At 38.7% G+C, this 24,530-nt stretch overlaps 1 protein-coding gene across 1 annotated transcript in view; it reads left to right on the top strand.

The window, feature by feature from the left end:
• The window catches only part of LOC149811796 (putative V-type proton ATPase subunit H), a 163,480-nt gene that overhangs the window by 6,184 nt on the left and 132,766 nt on the right, over positions 1–24,530 (top strand). Inside the window, exons 3-5 of the mRNA XM_089993425.1 lie at positions 5,215–5,340; positions 5,848–5,950; positions 6,039–6,109. Of these exons, the coding sequence (XP_089849551.1) occupies positions 5,215–5,340; positions 5,848–5,950; positions 6,039–6,109 (300 nt within the window). The remainder of the gene's footprint in view (positions 1–5,214; positions 5,341–5,847; positions 5,951–6,038; positions 6,110–24,530) is intronic.

Here is a 24,530-nt window from a genome sequence, read left to right as displayed (position 1 = left end):
TTGATTTCTTCTTGAGTAAACATTTATATCACTATCATGAACATTTATATTTGGATCACTATCATTTGAGGGTGTTATGTCAAGAGGGGATACCTCACATGTATCGTCTATGTTTTCAAGAAAATCTTCTTGTATGTCATCAATAAGATCATATAAGAATATATAATCAATTTCACTTGTTTCTTCTATTTTATCAAAACCGTTTTCTTTTTCTAGAAATGTTACATCTTTTGAAACATATAGTTTATCATTCTTAAAATCATAACATCTATACCCTTTTTGATTTTCACCATATCCTAGAAAAACACATTCAATTGCTTTTGGAGATAACTTATCCCTTTTATGTAATAAGACAAAACATTTGCAACCAAAAATACGAAGACGATTGAAATCGGGTGAAAATTTAAAGAGTTTTTCATAGGGAGAAGCATTTTTTAACTTAGAAGAGGGCATTCTATTGATTAGATAGGTTGAGGTTAGAACGACTTCGGCCCAAAACTTCTTTTGAATATTCCTAGAAACAAGTAATGTTCTAGCGGTTTCTATAATGTGCCTATGTTTCCTTTCCGCTATGCCATTTTGTTGGGGAGTCCTAGGAGATGACTTTTGATGGCAAATGCCATTTTGGGTTAAATAGTTTTGGAATTCGTGAGATAAGTATTCGCCACCGGAATCGGATCTTAAAATAGATATGTTATTTTGAAATTGATTTTGAACCTTTTTATGAAAATCTTTAAAGAAAGTAAATACTTCCGATTTATGACTACGAAAATAAATCCAAACATACCGAGTAAAGTCATCAATAAATGTAACATAATATGAATAGCTCCCTTTAGACATAACCGGAAAAGGCCCCCAAACATCCGAATGCACCAATTCAAAAGGTCTTGATGAAAGAAAAGTTCTAGTTTCCAAAAGGAAAGAGATACATTTTGGACTTCATTTTTCCAAAAATGCAATCTTTGCAATTAATTTCTTTTTACTTACAAAATTTGTTTCCAAAAGGAAAGAGATACATTTTGGAATAACTTGGATGACCAAGTCATTTATGCCAAGTTTCCATGTTTTTTTCTTGAACATAAGAACAAAAATAATTTGTAGGGAGATCAAGATGGTCCATATAATAGAGGTCTCCCTTTCTATGGCCTTGCCCAATCCGCTTCCCGGACCGGAGATCCTGCACAAAGCAACCATTAGATGAGAAAGATATTTCACATCCATGGTCGGCAATTTGAGAAACCGAAAATAGGTTTAAATTTAGTTTGGGAACAACTCTTACTTTTGGAACACAAAAAATTTGAGAATCTTTAAAAGAGCCAATACTTGAAATTTTTAAAAAGGTTCCATCGGCCGTAAAGACACAAGAGTCCTTTAAATTGGTACAAACATCAATAAGTGCATTTTCATGAGGGGTCATATGAAAAGAAGCTCCGGAGTCAAGGATCCAAGAATACGTACCGGGTGATGATGTCGAGGCAATAGCCGCACCCGATGTGGAGGAAGAAACTTTTAGTATTTGTTGGAGAGCCATAGATATTTGTCAAAGAGTTTCTTTGATGTCATTGTTCTTGCCTTCATCTTCTTTGGTGGTGGTTTCTTCAAGAGAGGCCACCTTAGGCTTGAAGGTTCCAATAAGCTTTGGACAAGCGGGTTTAATGTGACCCGGCTCATTGCAATAATGACAAACAATCATTTTTCTTCCTCCATTGTAGTTTCCTTGTTTCCCAAAATGAGGAGGCTTATAGGTTCTAACATTGTTACCCGGTTTTGATACGGCAAGGACTTCATCAACATGCTTACTCATGCCAAGCCTTGTCTCCTCTTGAGTGATTTCGGCAATAGCATTCTCAATAGGAGGAAAAATAGATCTATGGAGAAGTGAGGATCTCACTTGCTCAAATTCGGGACGTAGCCCAAAAAGGAATTGAAACAATCGCTCTTGTTCCATTTGTTTTTGCCTTAAATCAATATCTTCCATAGAAACCCATTTTGGCTCCAAAAGAGTCAATTCATCCCATAGTGGGTTTAGGGCACTATAATAGTCTTGAATGCTAGAATCACCTTGCTTGGTGTTTCTAATCTTTTCTTGCAAGAAGTATGCTCTCGCAAGATCCTTTTGGGTATACATACCCTTCATAAAGGACCAAGCCTCATTGACTCTACGAAATTTAGCTATATTAGCACATACCTTAATCTCAACATTGTTCATAAACCACGCAAGGATTTTTGCGTGATTGCTTTCCCAATCTTCCACTTCTTTTTGATGATTTTCAATGGCCTTGAGGCGAGCATCTCCTTCAAGAGCCTTTTCTTGACCTTCTTCGTCCTTTGTAAGCATAAACTTAGGTTCCAGAACGGTACCCATGACAAAACCCCAAAGCTTCTTTCCTTTGAGATTATTTTCCATTGTCGATGCCCACATCATATAATTCTTTCCATTGAGCTTGAAAGATAGGTCAATCTTTGCCTCCATGATGTTGCCAAGAGGTGAGAAGATATCCACTAAATATGAGATACACGAACCACACCTTTCATTCAAGAATCGAGTGGCTCTGATACCATGTAATGCGATATTGCGGAAATATAAAGAGTGCATACAAGCACTTACAACAATGAATAAAAGAGACAATATCACAAGTCCACAAAGGGACAATACAAGCACAAGCCTTTAAGAAGGCAACAATATAAAAAGCCTCTTATTGAGAAGAGAGAAAGCTCTCAAGAATAAGAAATATACAAGGGGTTCACCCCTATTTATACAAGAGGGAGAGGAGCAAAGGGATAGCCAAAAGGCCTCAAAAGGAGAGCCAAAAGGGGGCTCCCATAGAGTCGTTGGGAGCCCCCAACGGTCACATTTGTGACCGTTGGGGGCTCCAACGACTCTAAGGTTGGAGCCCCTTTTAACCCTCAAAAGAAATAAAAAAATAAGAAAATAAAATTACATTTTATCAAAAAACGAAAATAGTTGTTTTCTAAAACAACTATGTGAAATTACAAAAATACCCCTATCAGGTATTGATGTAATATACAGTATATATATATATATATATATATATATATATATATATATATATATATATATATATATATTAGATACATTTTAACATGCCTAACCCCAGCTTGCTTATAAAAAAAACCCTCTGCATGTTTTTGCTGTAGGTCATGTGCAGTGTATTACCTCTAGACGCACATTCAAACCATTTGTCTAATCTTTTTTGAAACTTGGTCGTTGGTGTTGTCACTGAATATAGAGAATATTCCCAACTTTGAATTATATATATATATATATATATATATATATATATATATATATATATATATATAGAGAGAGAGAGAGAGAGAGAGAGAGAGAGAGAGAGAGAGAGAGAGCAAATAGTGTCTTTTTTTGTGAATTTGTACTCCATTAAAAGTTAAAACAAGAGAACAAATAACATATCGTGTGAATGTGTCTGTCCCAATAATAGAAAGAATGCGTTGTTTCTGTCCCAATAATAGGTTAATTTTTTTTTTTTTACGATGCTTCACGTTTTTGCCCGACGCATGCTTCTGGGATCCAAAGTTATGCGCTCAAGTAGAGCATGACAACTGTTTTGTGCGCCCTAGAGGAATGGTTTGGCACTTTTGTTAGTTACCCATTATCAGATCCATCTCCTATCCATTAGATGAGGACCAATGTTGTCAGTATCGGTATCTACCCTGTATCGTTTGGCCAACTATTCAGGTGAATCGGCCGATACTGACTCAAGCGAATCGTTTCTGAATCGGCCAAAAAATAATTAAAAAATATTAGTGTCAATCAAAACGTGACACATGTTAAAGCCATTAAAATAATTTTATGTATTTTTTATATTTATTAAAAAATAACCGATTCATGGGTGAAGTGTATAGATTTTCTGTTTCGGCGATACGCCGATACAATACCCACGGATACTGACAACATAGATTAGGTAGGACCAGTAATATGCAATACCACACAAAAAGTGGTGATATCGAATGGATCAGATCTCCTCCCCCCACGAGATGAGAAATCTAAGGCAACTCTGGTTAATTAATTTCTTTGTTTGTTTTGCAGCATCGGGTGATTGCGTTGAGATCAGCCAAACAAAGACAGGAAAATTGATCCAAGGGAAACCGGAATGGGGTGTTACCCTTGAGGTCCCCCCTGCCTACTGGAGAGTAGGCCTAGCTTCGACCTTGTGGCAAGGGATGACACCCATGAGTTTCAAACTTGTGACATCCCATTAACTTGGCGGCATTCAGGAGTGACCCCTACCTGATGAGCTGCCTACCACTGTTTTGGCTTACCGCCAGCCTATTGGGCTTTTGAAGGTTTTTTTCCATGTTTTTTTAAATCTAACTGTGCAGATATGTTCTACGTGCTTGATTTTATGCAGGTAGGTTTTTATAAGGTTTCAAAATCGAGAGTTTAAGATTTTCATAAATATTGAAGGCTTAAAAAAATCATATTTTTTGTCGAAAAAACATGTTCTAAATGTTGTTTCTTAGCAAATCGACCACGCTGAACACATCTGCAGGGTCAGATTTGTAAAAAATAACAAAAAATCACCCATTTGCTCGTGGTAGGCTAGAAAAGTGGTATGCAGTTACTACTTTTTCTCTATATATAACTATCATAATTTTTGCTTTTATTCTGGAGTAATTATGTGTATCATTATGGCTTAGGCTTATTAGATTGTTGAAGCCTTTTGTCTAGCAAGAACAGTAAACACTAAAGACACGTGCTTGCACGGGAAGCATACATGCAGAGGGAAATCAACTGCACAGGATGGTTTGTACTATCATCTATCTAACTTGCTGATACCTTGCATCATCTTAAAATGCATGGAGAGCATGGAGCCTAATTCAAAAAAGTTGTATTCAGATGAGTGTCTGCATATGATTCAGAGGAATGAATGACAGTGGGAAAGAATGGGGATATGGATGTACTCCTAAGGCAACATGATATGGCAATTAATTTTTGTTGGCTGACTTGATTTTGTCGCATGTTGCTAAGTGCTGCGTACATTTTTCAAATTTGGTTTTCTGAATAGATCAATAAAGTTACCGGATCTTAGTATAAAAATAGATAAGTGATGCCCCATACTTGTATCTACTTTGTTTTAGAGACAACAGATTCATCCTAAAGATTTTACTGTGATGTATGGATCTGTACCTATTCGTCTTCTAACTCAGATCCTTTTGTGCTTTCTTAAGGTTCTTAAGAGGGACATTCCATGGGAAACTTACATGACAACCAAGCTGATCACTGGGACATGCCTTCAGCTACTCAGGCGTTATGATAACAGATCTGAAAGCTACCGCGCACAGCTGCTGGATGATGTTGGTTTTGTGTTCTTATTTTACAATTTTTAATTATCTCTTTGGTCCTTTTTCGTTATTATCTCGTGTCTGTAAACTAGATCTTGATTTCGGAAACTTGATAGTTCTTTTTTTCTCAAGTTGTACCTTGTCTGGATCCTTGGTATGAAATTGATAGGTACTTTTTGATGCTTCTAATTCATATCTATTCTGGTTATTTCTTCTCATTATTATGGTACTGCGAACAGTTGGTTGTATTCACGCTAGGAGTATGTTTTGATTATGGAAATATTGATGCCGGGCATGTTATAAAAGAAACATGTAATGTCTTTTTCAATATACTTCTACCACTTAATTGCTTATTTATAAGTTGCACTCTGTATTCTGGTTCATGGACTATGTCCTTAATTTTGTTACAAAGTACTTATATGTTTTGATGTGCACAGTGATTAGTAAGTCAGCCTGTATACATAGAAAAATTATCCAAGAATCTATTACAGTTAATGACATGAATGACAATTGACACAGGATGGCCCAGCCTATGTTCGTGTCTTTGTAAGCATTTTGCGGGATATATCCAAGGTTGAAACTGTGGAATATGTACTTGCTCTTATTGATGAGATGCTTACAGGTAACTTGGGCTTTTTTAGTTGAACATAGATAAAATTTCATTAGTTCTCTGATTAATCTTATTTTATGTGTTGCATTTACATTTGTAGCGAACCCAAAGCGTGCCAGGCTATTCCATGATGCATCCCTTGCAAATGAAGATCCTTATGGACCTTTCTTAAGTTAAGTTTATACAACTTTTCTAACTCTGCTTTTCTCTCTCTATATCTGTCACATGGGTGCGGGTGCGACACGGGTGCGGCGCAATTTCAAAAATTTTGGACACGGGGACTCGGCTATATATATAAGACTCTGTCAAAGTTGTGCCCATTAGGGGACAAGTGATGAGTTGTGAAGCCTGATTCAGAATTTTTTTCCTTACAGGAGGTGGGTGGGGGGGTTTCCCCAGCGCAGGTCCCGCTGCGCGGTCAGCGGGAGGGGGTCAGAGGGGGCCGCGCCCCCCCCCCCCCAAGATTTTTTTTTTTAAATTCTGTAGCCCAGAATTTTTTTAAAAAAAAAAATCCAAAAAATGAATCAAAATGACCCTGGGTGCGTTGACCGCACCCAGGGTCGGGTTGACCGAGTCCGAGCCGCACCCGTGTTGGTGCGTGTCGATGCGGGTGCATCGACCTTGGAGCCAAGTTCGTGTGACATAGCTCTATATATATGTGGGATTCAAATGGTTGTTATTTTCTCTTTTCATCTTTGAAAGTTCAATATATATATATATATATAATTTAGAACCATCATATCCTTTTTTTGCCATTGAATATCCTATTAGAAGTTTAATGCCATTTTTTTTAGACCAATGTTGTGAAAAGTGTTGAGGTGTAGCGAGGCGCTCCACCAAAAACTGAGGCGAGGCGTAAAGCGTAAGCCTCAAATATTTTTTTGTTGAAAACTTTAAAAAAATTATAAAAAAAATCTAAAGTTACAAATAAATAAAAAAATGTTTTATTGATGAAGTAGCAACTAACAAGAAATAAAAAGTCTCAAATAAATACCGAAAAAATATGAGATTAACATATAAAAGTAACATTAATGCAACAACTTGATTTACATAAGTATCTAAGAAATAAAATATGAGCATTACCAAATGCATATTAGCATTAACAACATCATGTCATCATTAGAAAATGTATATTGGCATTAACAACCGAATGTTAATATATTTGTCCAAAACTCTTCAAAATGAGAGTGCTAACATTCACAAGTTCAAATGAAAGATAAAAAAAAACATATAAATGCCTATAGCCCTATGATATGAATTAAGGTTTAGGCTCTTCTTGTGTTTCATCATCATCAATATCTAAGTCTTCAATGTCATCATATGAGAAATCTATATAAATAGGTTCTCCTTCGTCCTCATTCTTTGAGTCTTCATCATCTGCATTTTCTTTTGCTTTTATTTTTCCTTCAATAAAAAATCATGTATTAAATACTTATTTTATCTAATTAAAAAAATACATTTATATTCATACTAAGGTAAAAGGAATATAGCTTTACCTGAATCACTTGAAGACCTATCTTGCCTAGAACTACTTTGTGAATCATGAGATGAAGTGACTTTTTCAATAGACACATGCTCAATGGCATTTATGTCAAAGTTCGAGTCCAACCATGAATCCTCCAACCAATTGGGATCGCTAGGCAACACTAGATCTTCCTTCTCCACAATCCGTCTGAGTCTATATGATCTAGACATTAGGTGTTAATATATATATATATATATATATATATATATATATATATATATATAAAATACTCGATAGGGGTATTTATGTCTTTTCATATAGTTGTTTTAATAAACAACTATTTTATTAGATTAGGTTTTTCTTTATTTTTCTTTTTTATCTTTATTCAACACATGCCTTAAAGGGGCCCCCACCATAGAGTCGTTGGGGCCCCCAACGGTCACAAAATATAAAATCTCTTTATTGAGAGAGAGAGCACTCAAGCTATTGTCTCAATAAAGAGATTTTATATTTTAGTTTGTGCCTTTCTCAAAGCTTGTCTATGTATTGTCCCATAGTGGACTCAGCTATTGTCTCTTGTATATTTGTCCATTGTTGGACATTGTGAATGCTCTTAGCATTCTTTATTTTTCTGCATACTTCGTTACATGGTATCAGAGCCATTCGGTTCTTAGAGGAAGAACCATGATATTCAGTTTTACATACATTGTCTCTTTTCCTTCGCACTCTTTGGTGACATCATGGAATCCAAAATCGACCTATCCTTCAAGCTCAATGGAAAGAACTACATGATGTGAGCATCGACAATGTAGAACAACCTCAAAGGTAAGAAACTTTGGGGTTATATTATGGATTCCATTCCGGAACCCCAATTGGAGCTCACCAGGATGGAAGGAGGCCATGAAAAAGCTCTTGAGGGAGATGCTCGCCTCAAAACCATTGGAGACCACCAAAAGAAAGTTAAAGATTGGGAAAGCAATCACGCCAAAATCCTTGCTTGGTTCATGAACAATGTTCAACTCAAGATATGTGCTAACATAGCCAAATTTTGCCGAGCCAATGAGGCCTGGTTCTTTATGAAGGGTATGTATACCCCAGAGTTACCGGAAGCGCCTAGGTAAAAGGGAAAGCGCGAAACGTCGCGCTTCTGAAGCATCCCCCTTTTTTGGGAAGCGTGCTTCCCTTTTATGGGAAGCACGTTTCCCTTTTATGGGAAACACGCTTCCCATATGGGAAGCGCGCTTCCCCCTCGCTTCCCCATTTTTTTCATTTTTTCGCTTCCCCCTCGCTTCCGGTTCGCTTCCTAGGTCGCTTCTGAGACAGTTCAAAATTTTCTTCTAAGTGGTCCCACACTTCCCCGCTTCCTAAATTTTTGAAAGTGCTTTGCTTTTCGCTCCTGCTTCCCGCTCCCGCTTCCTCGACTGGTAACTCAGGTATACCCCAAAAGACCTTGCAAGAGCATACTTTTTGCAAGAAAAAATTAGAACCATCAAACAAGGTGATTCAAGTATTCAAGATTACTATAGTGCACTAAAGAAGATGACCTCTCTTGAAGAATCCACCACCAAAGAAGATGAAGGCAAGAACGGTGACCTCAAGGAGACTCTTGGTCAAATATCTATGGCTCTTCAACAAAATTTTAAAGCTACTTCCTCTACATCGGGTGCGGCCATTGCGTCTACATCATCACCCGATACATATTCTTGGATCTTAGACTCCGGAGCATCTTTTCATATGACCCTCATGAAAATGCTTTAACCAATGTGTGTACCAATTCAAAAGGTTCATGCGTTTCTACGGCCGATGGGACTTTTTTAAAAATCACAAGTATTGAAACACTTAACTCTAAAAATTCTCAAAACCTTTTTGTTCCTAAAGTAAGAGTTTTTCCAAAACTAAATTTGAATCTTTTTTCGGTTTTTCAAATTGCCGACCATGGATGTGAAATATCCTTCTCATCTAATGGTTGCTTTGTGCAGGTTCTCTGGTCTGGGAAGCGGATTGGGCAAGGCCATAGAAAGGGGGATCTCTACTATATGGATCATCTAAACCTTCCTACAAACTCTTTTTGTACTTATGTCCAAGATAAAAGTATTGAAACTTGACATAAAATACTTGGACATCCAAGTTATTCAAAAATGTATCTTTTTCCATTTGGAAACAAATTTTGTAAGAAAAAAGACATTAATTGCAAAGATTACATTTTTTTGAAAATGAAGGCTATTCTATTTCCAACTAGAACTTTTATTTCTACAAGACCTTTTGAATTGGTGCACTCAGATGTTTGGGGTCCATATTTGGTTATGTCTAAAGGTGGTTATTCTTGTTATGTCACTTTCATCGATGACTTCACTAGATACGTTTGGATCTATTTTCTTAGTCATAAATCGGAAGTGTTTTCCTTCTTTAAAGAGTTTCATATGAAAATACAAAATCAATTTCAAAGTAATATATCCATTCTTAGATCCGATTCAGGTGAAGAATATTTGTCTACCGAATTTCAAAATTATTTAAAACAAAATGAAATTTGTCATAAAAAATCGTTTCCTAGAACTCCTCAACAAAATGGACTAGCGGGAAGAAAACATAGATATATTATCGACACCGCTAGAACATTGTTTATTTCTAAAAATGTTCCATTTTTTTTTTGGGCCGAAGCCGTCTTAAAACGTACTTAATTAATAGAATGCCTTCTTCTAAATTAAAGAATGCCTCTCCTTATGAAAAACTCTTCAATTTTCTCCTGAATTCAATCGCCTTCACATTTTTTGTTGTAAATGCTTTGTTCTCTTGTATAAGAGAGATAAGTTGTCACCAAAAGCAATTGAATGCATTTTTCTAGGTCATGGGAAAAATAAAAAAGGCTATAGGTGTTTTGATTTTAAAAATAACAAACTTTATGTTTAAAAAGATGTGACCTTCTTAGAAGATGAGAATGGATTTGAAAAACTCAATAAAGAAAATGAAATCGACTATATGTTTTTGTATGATCTTATAGAGGATATATGTGATGATTCTATGAATCATCTTGAAAGTATAAAGGATACTTGTGATGCATCCAATATTGATATACCACTATAAAATGGTGATATTAGTAATAAAAATATTAATGTTTACACCGGAAGAAATCAAGAAAGGCCTATTAGTGCTTTAGAGAAATTCTTTCAAATTACTGAATCTTTAGAAAACACCCCTGTTAGGCGATCTTCTAGAGAATCAATACCACCTAATCGGTTTGTAACCTGAGTCCCTAGAACCCAATTATCGGGCATGTTTAATAACTATACATTCATATTATGAACCCGCTCATTATAATCAAGCCAAAACTCTACCACATTGGGTTGAAGCAATGAAGATAGAATTAGATGCGTTAAAAAAGACTAATACTTGGGAAATAGTCAAATTCCCTGCACATAAAAAAACCTATTGGATGCCGATGGGTCTTTAAAGTTAAAACCAAAAGCGATGGATCCTTAGAAAGATATAAAACCAGATTAGTGGTTAAGGGATATTCACAAGAATATGAAATTGACTATGATGAAACATTCACCCCTGTAGCCCGAATGACTAGTGTCAGAACTTTAATAGCTGTCGCATCAACCAAAAAATGGCCTATATATCAACTCGATGTGAAAAATGCATTTCTAAATGGGAATCTAAATGAAGAAGTTTATATGGATCCACCACCCGGAGTTAATATTGGACAAAGTCAAACCTTGAACTTTTGAAAGCTTTATATGGTCTTAAACAAGCCCCCAAGGCTTGATATGATCGATTTAGTGATATCATGATTAAATTGGGATTTCATTCCTGTTATACTGACACTGCTCTCTTTGTTAAAAGTGCAGGTACTAGTATTGTTATCTTATTACTTTATGTTGATGACATGATTATCACAGGAAATGATCAAAATAGTATTGTTAATGTTAAAAATATGTTAAAAAATAACTTTGACATGTCTGATTTAGGCTTCCTTAGATATTTTCTTGGCATTGAAGTTGCATATTTTCTCCGAGGATATATTTTGTCACAAATGAAGCTTGCTGCAGATATATGTACTAAATCTGACATTTCAGATGATAAAAAGATAGAGACTCCAGAGGTAATTAATGCAAAATTAAGGTTGGAGGATGTAGTTCTTCTAGAAGATCCCACACCCTACAGACAACTCATTGGATCACATATCTGACTATCACCAGACCAGACATCGCTCATGCTGTTCACTCTGCTAGTCCATTTCAACATGCCCCTACAACTGTGCATATGAGTGTTGTTCTCCGGGTCATCCGCTACATCAAAAACACCATAACTAAAGGACTATTTCTATCCTCATCTTCTTCGTTAAATTTGCTTGCTTATACTGATGTAGATTGAAGATGTAACCCTAATGATAGAATCTCAACTACTGAATTTTGTGTCTTTTTAGGAGATTCCTTAATTGCTTGGAGATGCAAGAAGCAACAGAAAGTTTCACTATCCTCTACTAAAGCTTAATACCGGGCTATGACGACTACTAGAATGGAACTTGTGTGTCTTCGAAGCCTATGGGGGTTGACATTACTGGAGCTTCAAAGCTATGCTGTGACAACAAAAGTGTTATCTATATTGCTAGCAATCACACCTTTCATGAGCGCACCAAACATATAGAGATAGACTGTCATTATGTGCGTGATGAATACCTACGAGGAACAATTACTCTACCATACGTCACTTCAGAATATCAGTTGGCGGACTTTTTTACTAAAGCCCTTCCTGCTCCTCGCTTCATGTTTCTTCTTGGCAAACTTTCGGTCATCTCCCCGTAAAGTTTGAGGGGGGGGGGTTAAAATATATATCCATACATATGTATATATAATACCCGATAGGGGTATTTATGTCTTTTCACATAGTTATTTTAATAAACAACTATTTTATTGGATTAGGTTTTTCTTTCTTTTTCTTTTTTATTTTTATTCAACACATGCCATAAAGGGGCCCCACCATAGAGTCGTTGGTGGCTCCCAACGACACTATGGGAGTCCCATTTTTGGCCCTCCTTTTGGCTCCTCTTTTGAGGCTATTCCTTTTGTATAAATAGGGGCGAACCCCTTTGTATCTTTCAAGCTTGAGTGCTCTTTCTCTCAATAAAGAGATTTTATTTTTTAGTTTGTGCCTTTCTATAGTGGACTCGGCTATTGTCTCTTTTATATTTGTCCATTGTTGGACATTGTGAATGCTCTTAGCATTCTTTATTTTTTCGCATACTTCATTACAATAGGGTCTTTGGTAGCCCTCTTCCTCATATTTCTCTCTTTTAATTTCATATTGTACATACAAAAACCAATACATTCATCTTCTCTTGTTCAAGTCCATTCCTCCGTTTTGTATGCACCTATAATTCTAAATCATTGATAATCAATTATAAAATAATTAAACTTATACAAATTTATTTCAAAAATAAAATACAAAGTCCCAGACCAATGATAAAGTACTCAAATTTCTTTCACCGCCTTATGCACTATACATCAAACTTAGAATTCAAATTGCAAAATTTATCAATTCAGGATTTTCGTGCCCAAATGAACTCCACCAATCTGCTACATTCAAATAAAATAATAAAAATATTAAAAATGTTATAATTAACAAAAAAATAATAAAACATAAATAAAATATTAACAAATAACAACATAATTGCAAACTTACCAGGTCTTTTTAATTTTCTTGTTGTAACGATTGCCTCTCTACCAAACAACCCTTTTGCCTTTTTAAATGGATCAATTTGTGTTGTAATTTTCAACCAAACATTTGCATCAGAAACTAAATTTTCAACACAATCATAAAAGCCACTCATAACTTCTCCACCCGGGTTGAAGTTGTCAACATAATGAAAATGAGGATTTAAATAATAGGCAGCTGCATGCAAAAGCTTATGAAGTTGCAAGTTTCGTCGTCTATCAATGATGTCCCAAATAGGTTTATATTTTTTTCAACATTGTCAAGGTTTGAAGCAATTTCTTCCTTTGATCTATCTATTGCCTCGTACAAAAATCCCATAGCAGACTCATCCGCATCCACTAATCGCAACGCTTTCACGAGAGATAGTGTAACTTTAATTGCATATGATATGAGAACCCAAAACTTATGATTATTAAGAACAATATAAGAAATGTTCTTAGCATCAGATTTCTTATAGTAATTAGATGATCTAAAATTTGAAGACAAGAACATCGACTTCAACTATATTTCTTATAACATCCAATACTATGAAGCTTGAGATATGTTGTGGCAAAATGAGTGACGACTGGACATAGAAGTTCTTTCTTATTTGTGAACTTTCTCATCAAATTTAATATCCATGCATGACTATATATGTATCTTGTAAATTTTTTTGTCTTTTCCACTGTATCTTTAAAAATTGATATTTTTTCAATATCTTCTAACATGAGATCCAAGCCATGCGCCCGCGCATGGTGTCCAAAAACATGTTTTTTTTGTTATTAACATATTTTCAGTTATCACATAATTTGGTGCATTATCTATAATAAATTACACCACATTTCCTTCACCAACTTTTTTAACAAAATTTCAAACAACTTACACAAATTTGCAGCAATTTTTTCATGTCGCTGATGTCAACAGGCTTCAAAAATATTGTTCTAGATGAGATGTTCACAAAAAAATTAATTAAGTTTCTTCATTTTTCATCTGTCCAACCATTTGCTATAATGCTGCAACCAACTTTTGGCTATTCTTTTTTGAACTCTTTTAAAATTTTATGAGTACAATTTACTTCATCATTTAAAATTCACATTCTGATCTCGTGGTAAGAAGGTGGTTTGAACCCTCATCTATAATTTGCAATAGCTTCTGTAACGCCCCAAAATTTCGAACCTTATAATTTCCTTGAAATAGTTGGAAAATTCTTTTTCTTTACAGAGTTTATTTCTAAAATCAGCGGAAATGATTTCTTTTAAAAGAAAAATGACAGGTTTGACAACCTTGGGCACGTTAGCGAGAAAACAAAGATTTACCATGGACGATCTGCAATAATACTTAGGAAACCATTTCTTCTATTTAAAGAGAGTATCAAGTTTGTACAAAATTTGGGTTTCCTCAAGGAAAAACCGTATCAAAAACCAAAATGTCCAGGAGAAGAACTACGAGCAGAAACAGTGGATCCTTAAATCATCTCGCAGTAGCGCCATCGCCTGATGCACCTAATCGTCACCTGTACCCATGAAATGGGTTAGTTTTGCGAAAAACTAGCAGGAGAGTACAAAGACAGAAAGAACTAAATTAGGCATAGATAATTTATGCAGCAGGTAGTAACGAGCAAACTAAGCAGATAGACTGGAGGAATAAGCTAAGTACAACAAACTGAAAAGGGTGTGCATGCTCAATTTAGTTATTACTTGATAACCGGCCATGCGGGTACATACATGGCACGTGAGTCGAAACAGTCGAGTCCAAGCCGAGTGTTCATTATGTTAAGTATTTTAATATACCTCGGTTGTCTGACTGAATCCTATTCCTATGGAGACGACCGATGGTCGAGAGAGTAAGTCCTCAAGGCCTGATAGGGATGCATCCAACTTCTGCAGAAGTGTTAGGCTAACTTATGTAGCCCCTATCCCTCCCCCTAACCTCCGATGACTGGGGAAAAAACGGGTCTTTTGCCCTTTTAAAAAGCCATAAATGGTCTGTCCATCGGAGTTGGTACCCTTCGTCCTCTCTCTTGACGAAGCCAAGTTGAATTGAGCGCGACGGGGTTTCTTAGCCGTTGCCTCATTGTTCATGCTCTGGTCCATTAGACCGAAACGAGCATCTTGCCTATGAAGGCGATCCCATTTTTTTTATATGTGTTTTAACAACGTGCACTAAGCATCAATCGAGGTCATAAGACTCTCTCATCCAATCGTCGTAGTACTAACATGTCTCGCATGTTCAAGAAGTACACTTACGAGGAAAGGGATACATGTCCTTAATAGGAGCCTCGGGAGTGTGTTTCGCAAAGCTATAATGTTTTTTAAAAAGCTATTTTAAATTTCAAATCTTTCGAAACGACACACAACTTGCCAACATATGGCATGTGATTCTCTCGAATCTGACAACTGATGACGCAGAGTCTAGGTGCTATGCAAGTCACGACACTGGTTTTGGTAAATGGGCTTCACAAATGAACCCATCACCCATCAACTTGATCTTGCCTCAGATCGAGGGTTCTCCAAAAAATATTGGGTAAAAAGAGGAAAAGGTATTCCTTCTGAATACGCTGAGTCAAAGGCAAGGCAAAAACGAAAGACAATAATGCGAAAAGGAAGTGCCTGGGCGCGAAGCGCGACGGCAAACAGGAACTGCGAAAGCAAGGGACAAGGATCACAAAACCGCGTCCTTGAATTAAAAGACAGTAAGTAGTAAATACAAAAGCAAAAGCCTGGGCGCAAAGCGCGACGACAACAGAAACAGGAAGTGCGCAAGCAAAGGACAAGGACCGCGAAACCGCGTCCTTGAATTAAAAGACAGTAAGCAGTAAATACGAAAGTAAAAGCCTGGGCGCAAAGCGCGACGACAAACTGAAATAGGAAATGTGAAAGCAAAGGACAAGGATCGCGAAACCGCGTCCTTGATTTAAAAGTGTACTTATATACGTATAAGTATATAAATATATCATTAAGTCCTTTCGATCATTAATTATTTAAGCTTGATTTAATTATTTAAGTCCTTGTGCAACTTCTCCTACCTTGGGATATTGCGAGAATGAAGCCGTCTACGAACGTAGGTGATCGTCGGTTTAGTTCGCAGGGCGCGAACGGGCTCCGTTGCGTAAACTGCAAAAAATGTGATTTTAGAAGGCATAAACGAGCAAAGGTAGAGAGGAGACTCGGCTTCTCCAACCTCGAAAGGAAGGGGGGCTTCCCACCCCCTTCTGTTGGCCTGTCGGAAGGCAAAAAGAGAGAGAGACGGGGTCGCAGAGGCCAAATGCACACCTGCGGCCCTCAGAAGATTAGGGAGGGGCCAAATGGCCCCTGCCGAGCTTTGCTTGACAGGAAAAGGGGCAGGGGCCAGAGGCCCCTGTCGGGTCTCAAAAAAAAGAAAGGAATTTTTTAAAAGAAAATGGAGGGGCAAGAGCCTTCGGCTCCTGTCGGGTTTTTAAAAGAGAAAGGGGCAGGGGCCGATGGCCCCTGCCAATGGAACGAGTAGGGAGGAGGGAGCGCAGGGGCCAAAGGCCTTCTGCGGTTTAATAGGAGAGGAGGCAGGGGAGTGCAGGGGCCAAAGGCCCCTGCCGAGCCCTTGCTCGACAGAAAAAGAGACAGGGGCCTCTGGCCCCTGTCAGTTAAAAGAGGGGCAGGGGCCAAATGGCCCCTGCTTGGTTTCCGAGGGGTGAGGTAGGAGCCTTTGGCTCCTACCTCCTCTCTTAAGGAGAAGGGTAGGGGCCATCGGCCCCTACGTGGAAAGGGAAGGGCAGGGGCCATGGCCCCTGCCAGAATGTTAAAAAGGGCAGGGGGCTCCGCCCCCTGCCTGTTAAGAAGAGGAAAGCAAGGGGGGCGGAGCCCCCTTGTTTGTTGAAAAAGAGGAAGGCAAGGGGACGGAGCCCCTTGCCTGTCGAGAAAAGGAGGAGGAAGGCTCGGCAGGGGCCGCCGGCCACCTGCCGGCCTTCCGGCGAATCTACGGAAGAAAAGAGGGGGGGGGGGTGTTTACCTGGGCTGCCGAGGGGAATGAGGTCGCCGGGAAGGGAGCTCGCTGGGAGGGGAGTGAGGGATAGAGTCGGGGGATCGGGGGAGAGAGCAGAGAGTGAGGGGATAGACGAGAGATGAGAGAGAGAGTCGGGGGGGGGGGGTCGGGGGAGCTTCGTAAGCCCTCCCCTCTCCCCTCTCGTCTTTTAATAGGGAGGGGGCGCACACAGGGCCCGCCCCCTGTGTCGCCGGAGAAGCTTCCTGCCGTGGGCTGCCAGCCCCTCTGAAAAAGGAGTTTTCGAGGGGCTGGGCACGGGTTGGATCCGGGTCGGGTCTGGACCCGACCCGGGTCCGATCTCTTTTTAATTTTTTTTTTGTAAAACTGGTTTTTACAGCTTCTACCATTGGACCAAAATATGGACTATTGCAAAGATTAAATGATAGAGCATTAGAATAAAAAAATCTACCAATAGCACAATGTACGTTTTTTCGCTCATCCCTTTTGAAAGCAATGTTTATTGTAGTTTGTCGTGCTTCTTTGTTCACATAGAGATTCATGGGACCAACTGTGCTTGTTTTGCAACAGTACACGATCTATTTACTTCTTTGTTCACATTATTGCCTGTTGATGATTCAAAATAAACGCTCTTCTCAATTTTGAACTTGTTTTGTTCCTCATCTTGTTTTCTTTGCTTATGATTCCTTAGATGATTTTGAAAAAACCTTTTCATATTAGGTGAAATCGCTTCACACAAGCTTACACCATGTTTCGTGTTAGCTAAGTGATGTTTCAGCTTGTAGATACCTCATTTAGTCTCTTTATGACAGTAATTGCAAATTACATGTCCTATGATTTTGAGTTCTTTAGTGGGATTTGAAACTTTTGCTCCATGATTCCATCCTATATCTTTTCTCATTGTTTAACTGCAAAAATGTATATAAGAAAATATATATTAACTCATAAATTTATAAAAACTCAAAGAGTTAAAATAAATTAAGACAATGCTTTATATAATCCAATGAATTTATATTCATATTCAATAAGAATCAACATATAATGCACATGAATTCCAATTAAACATCCATCAGGAATTGCATGTTGAAACAAATTATATAACTGAGAAATGATTATATAATTTAGAAACTAATTATGTAACTTGGGAACGAATTATATAGCTGTGAAAAAAACTACGAAACACACAAATTTACACAGAAACAAACAGGATTGACAACAAAATATAACATCCTAACGTGTATGTATATATGTTTTCCACACAAATACACACAAATTTATATAATTAATTAAATATATAACATATATATAACTGAGAAACTGATTATATAGATGTCAAAAACTACAAAGCATAAAAGGATTGATAGTAAAATATAACGTCTTAACATGTATGTATATCTGTTTTTCACACAAATACATATATATTTATATAATTAATTAAATATATAACATATATATAACTGAGAAACTAATTATATGACTTAGAAACATATTATAAGCATAATAGGATTGACAGAAAAAAACAGATTATATAATATATATGTAATATACACCTATCCAAACACAGAATATATATGTGTAAAAACCCCAAATAAAAAAAAAATCGGTTTGGACCCGGGCCGGGTCGGGTCCGGACCCGACCCGGGCCCCCTTTTATTTTAGGGTTTTCAAAAAACCCGAGCAGTCGGGCGCCGCAACCCCCCTTCTCCCCCTTCGTTTCTGGGCTGAATAGGGAAACCCATCGAGGGTTTCCCCATTCGGGTGCCCCCTGCGCCTTTAAGAGAGAGGATGGAGGGCGAGGGGGGGGTCACGCCTCCCTCTTCTCTTCTCCTCCCTCTCGCAGCCCTCGCCCCCCCTCCACGCCACACTCCTCCCTGCTGCGCACGTCGCCGACGCCGGCCACCGCCTCCCAGGTTAGTACTCCCTCTTCTCCTCCTCACCCCCCTCCCTGTCACCTCGCCGGGAGGCCGGCAGGCGGCTCACAGCCGCTGCCGCGGCCTCCCACCGCCTCCCTGTGCCATCAGGGCCCCGACATGTGGCCTACGCAGCCCCTGTCGTCCCCTTTCTCTCGCTGGGGGTGCGTCGGAGTGCCGACAGGGGACCAATGGCCCCTGCGGCACTCCCTCACCTCTGTGGGTGACATGGAAACTGACGGGAGGTCGGTTTCCCTCCCTGTCACCCCCACTGCGGTCTCTCTTTCGGCAGGGGTCAGTTCCCCTGCCACCTCTCGACCACCTATAGGCGGGGGCAATGCCCCTGCCGCTTCTTGTTTTTTTCGGCAGGCGGGGCTCGCCCCGCTGCCTCTTGTGTTCTGGCGCGCAGGGGTAGTGCCCCTGCCGCCTTCCTGTCTCGGCTGGCAGGGGCAATGCCCCTGTCGCCCTTTGTTTTGATGGGCTGGCAGGGGCTCACCCCCTGCCGCCCCCTGGCTTCTGGGAGGGCAGGGAATACCCCCTGCCACTCTTCTTTTGCTGGCAGGGGCTGAGCCCCTGCCACATAATTGTTACTGGCAGGGGCTGAGCCCCTGCCACTTTCATTTTGCCGGCAGGGGCTCAGCCCCTGCCACTTAATCGGTTCTGGCAGGGGCTCAGCCCCTGCCACTTTCATTTTCGCAGGCAGGGGCTCAGCCCCTGCCACCTAATCAGTTCTGGCACGGGCTGAGCCCCTGCCACTTTCATTGGGGCTCAGCCCCTGCCACCTAATCGGTTCTGGCAGGGGCTCAGCCCCTGCCACTTGATTGTTCTTGGCAGGGGCTGACCCCCCTGCCGCCTCGGTATTATTTTCGACAGAGGGCTCAGCCCTGTCACCCCGCGGCTGTCTGCAAGCAAGGGCTCGCCCCTTGTCATTTTTCTGATTTCGGCCAGCAGGGGCACACCCCTGCTGCCTCTCTCTTTTCATGTAGGCAGGCTTGTTCCTTCTATTTTTTTTCGCATGATAATTAACGTAGCACTGTTGCAGACCTCGCATCGGACCCCTCGCTCTGGCTCCGCGGCCCGAGCCTCGTATCATCTACACGCGTAGACGCACGCAGCTGCACGACATCCCGAGGTAGGGGAAAGTCGCACAAATAGTATGTATGAACAAAATAAAATAAGACTTCTGAGATAGAATAGTTATTTTGCATACTTGCGTATCTGAAGAAATATTGACTGGTCAAAGTTTACTCTTTGTGATTCTTTTGAAATTGCATAATGTAAATTCTTTGGGTAGACTCATCAAGTAGTTTAATTGGCATGCCTGTTTACGTGTAAGATTACTTAACTGATAATTGTCTATTTTGCATGCTTATTCCTTTGAAACTGCATACGTAAGGTAGACTTTGTGAATAGACTCAGAATGCACTGCAATTGCTATTGTAATCGAACCTTAAGGCAGGTACGGTATGAATTTTATGTAAGATCATGGAGTGTATTGAAGTGTGAAATTTACACTTTATTGATTTTAAATGTGATAATATCGGCCTCCACAGGCCAATTGCTCAGAAAAGCAAAACATGTCATGTAGGAACCAAAGAAATCATAAAACATTATCGTAGTTGTACCTCTAGGAAGGTATGATCGTACTTTTGGACAAGTACGTCCCATGTGGGTTACGATGGTGGGTTGATGAGGTTGTAGCAACCTCGATGAGTGCAATTAGCACATTGTTGAGATCACATAAATAGTGACCATTTCGCCTTCACAGGCAAGATGCTCGAGTGGGTCTAATGGACCAGAGCATGTAGGATGGGGCGGCGGTTAAGAAACCCCCGTCGTACCCATCCGATCTTCACGGTTCATCAAGGGAGAGGATGGATGGTACAAAGACTCCGATGGACAGGTTGTTAACAACCACCCCACGACCAAAAAACTCGGTTTTCCCCAGTCATCGGAGTTAGGGGAATTGGGATTACCATAAAGTATCCTAAGTGGTAATTCCCAGGCACTTCTGCAGAAGTTGGATGCATCCATGGGCCACGAATGCCTTTGGGGATTTACTCTCTTGGTCACTGACCGTCCCCTTAGGAGCGGACTCAGTCAGCCATCCGGGTTAATGAAAACACCTGACATAATAAACCCCCGGATCGGTCTCGGCTGTTTCTACGTTTCGCGTCTGTGCGTACCTACAGACCAGTTAATATCAGAACTTAAAGAATATATTCATGAATAGTTGTAGATGACTGAGACTTACACTACGTCAACTAACAACTGTTTGCACTTATTACATCTGTTAGAATAGACTACAGTTGCTTTAATTGCTTAAATATCATAACTGCTTATCTCATGAATGTCCTGTTTTATTTTCATTCTACTTATCTGTTCGTGCACCTACTAGTTTGTTATGAAACTGACCCATTTCATGGGCAGGAGAGGAGTAGGTCGTCACTGGCAGCCGATGGCGTGGTGCAACATGGATCAAGATTTATCTTCTTTCTGCTGACGGCTTGGCTCTGGGACTTTTTGGAGTTTTTCTTAGATTTATTGAACTTTGGAATAAAATGCTCATTTTGTAATAAACTGCAGATTTTAATCGATTGCCTTATTTCTTAAATTCCTTTAAGATGTTGTACATGTGAATGATGGTTTTTCAGCTAACGTACTCAGGATTGTTGACTTGTGTTCCTTTCTAAATGTCTTCCGCTGTTGTTTTTAAATATTAAACTTTAAATCTTTGAAAGGTTTTTCGATAAGGTTTTCGAAATCACAAGTCGAAATTTTGGGGCGTTACAATGTATAGAAAAACAAAAACTGAAAATGAAAAAAAGAAAAATAGAAAAAAAGAAGGAAAGAAAAAGAGGAATAAAGAAAAAAAATGCATACCTTGGGTTAATTCTTCTTCTTCTTCGGCCTTCCTTTTGACAGCGAGAGACAAGAGCTGGAAGAGATGAGAGATCTGGGAGAGCGAGAGACCAGGGACACGAGAGGGCAGGGAGAGACGAAAGAGCGAAAGTGCAAGGAGAGACGAGAGAGTGAGAGAAAAGGGAGAGACTAGAGCAGGGAGAGACGAGAGATTTGGGAGAGTGAGAGACCAGGGGGACGAGAGAGCAAGGAGAAGTGTTGTGAAAGGCGTTGAGGCGTAGCGAGGCGCTCCACCAAAAACTGAGGCGAGGGGTAAAGCGTAAGCCTCATTTTTTTTTGAAAACTTAAAAAAAATTATAAAAAAATATCTAAAAATACAAATAAATAAAGAAATGCTTTATTGATTAAATAACAATCAATAAGAAATAGAAAATCTCAAATAAGTACTAAAAAATATGAGATTAACATATAAAAGTAACTAAAAACTGATTACATAACTGGAAAATATATGAGATTAACAAAAAAAAGTTAAAATATACTAATAAACTGATTACATAACTGAAATAACTGAAAAATATATGAGATTAACCTACAAAAGTTAAAATATATGTGATTATTCTAAAGAATATGAGATTAACATATAAAAGTGACTAAAAAAATGATTACATAACTGGAAAGATTAACCAACAAAAGATAAAATATACTAAGAAACCGATTACATAACTGAAATAACTGGAAAATATATGAGATTAACCAACAAAAGTTAAAATATATGAGATTATTCTAAAAAATATGAGATTAACATATAAAAGTAACTAAAAAACTGATTACATAACTGAAAAATATATGAGATTAACCAAAAAAAGTTAAAATATACTAAGAAACTGATTACATAATTGAAATAACTGGAAAATATATGAGATTATTCTAAAAAATATGAGATTAACATATAAAGTAACTAAAAACTGATTACATAACTGGAAAATATATGAGATTAACCAACAAAAGTTAAAATATAATAAGAAGCTGATTACGTAACTGAAATAACTAGAAAATATATGAGATTAACCTATAAAAGTTAAAATATATGAGATTATTCTAAAAAATATGAGATTAACATATAAAAGTAACTAAAAAACTGATTACATAACTGAAAATATATGAGATTAACCAACAAAAGGCAAAATATATTAAGAAACTAATTACATAACTGAAAAATATATGAGATTAACCAACAAAAGTAAAAATATACTAAAAAACTGATTACATAACTGAAATACTGGAAAATATATGAGATTAACCTACAAAACTCTTATTGATTATGTCTCATAAGTCTTGTTGTAAAAAAAAATTTGTTTTTTTTTGCGCCTTGAGGCACAGAGGGCCGCGCCTCAAGGCGAGGCGCACCTTTTGCGCCTCAAGGCACGTTTTTGATAACATTGGTAGGGAGAGACGAGAGAGCGAGAGAAAAGGGAGAGACGAGAGTGAGAGAAAAGGAGGCCCTCGACCTTAATTAGGGTCGGGGCCTGATAATTAGCCCCAAATTTTGGTCAAATGAGGGATTTGACCCCCATATGACCCATTAATTAAAGGGTGAGGTACGCCACGCCCTGAGGCGTATGCCTGAAAGCGTATGAGCCATATGCCTCAAGCCCCATGCGCTTTTTTATTGCACCGCAAGACACAAAGGCCCTCGCCTTGAGGCGAGGTGCGCTTTTTGCACCTTGAGGCACGTTTTAAACAACACTCTTTGAGACTTAATATATGATTTGTTGACCCAGCTGCAGTTTGAAGAGACAAGTTCTTGCAATGTACTGATTCCCTCGCCCCCCTCCCCCACTGCTTCCCCTGACCCAAAAATCAGTCCCACCTTTTTTCTTTCAATAAGAAACCTTGATTTTTGTACTACTGTCAACCCAAAACGATGGAGACTTGATGTTCAAGTTTTTTCTGGGCACATATCACTTCTTGTATAATGGCATGAAGAAACTTTGGCATATATTGTGCACTCACACATGCATGCATGGGTTGTTCTGTTCACTTTTTGTGTGACCCCTTAGTATCTATTTATCAAGCATATCAAGCTTCCCCCATCCCTTGCCTAAAGTAACTCTTTTAACATGTATGGTCCTGTTAGCTCATTCCAGCATTACAATAGAATTGCAATTTATTGGAACCTTCACTTGAGGGAAGACTTTTTGGATCTGGGGTTATTGATTGCTTTAACCTCCTTTCCAGTCTTTATATGAGTCACAAATGTTGATTTGCACCCGTATCCCTCACATATTGTTCTGAACCACCCATTCTTAGCCATCTCTTGCACTTCCTTGATGCTCATGTAAAAAAGGTGGTCCAATTATGACTTTTCCTGTTGTTGGAATATGGAGTCTAGGACCAACCTTGATGTTAATTATTTTTCATGGTTGGCCCCTATCAAATGTTTTGGGATGGAGAAATGGGAAAATATATTAGTTAAAAGAGGTCGGGGTAGGCCTAGGAAGACATGGATGGAGGTGATAGGAAAGGATATGAATGCTTTGAACCTCACCGAGGACATGGCATTGGATAAAAATGATTGGAGGAGAAGGATTCATGTGGAAGACCCAGAATGATTTTCTTTTTTGGTTCATATCGCCGACCCCAATTGTTTTGGGATGAAGGCGTAGTTGTTGTTGTTGTTGTCCCC

This window comes from Nuphar pumila, chromosome 17 (assembly GCF_984573655.1).
Source record: "Nuphar pumila chromosome 17, dmNupPumi1.hap1.1, whole genome shotgun sequence".
Taxonomy (NCBI): domain Eukaryota; kingdom Viridiplantae; phylum Streptophyta; class Magnoliopsida; order Nymphaeales; family Nymphaeaceae; genus Nuphar; species Nuphar pumila.
Note: the sequence above shows the minus strand (reverse complement) of the source record. Positions and strands in the feature narration are given on the sequence as shown.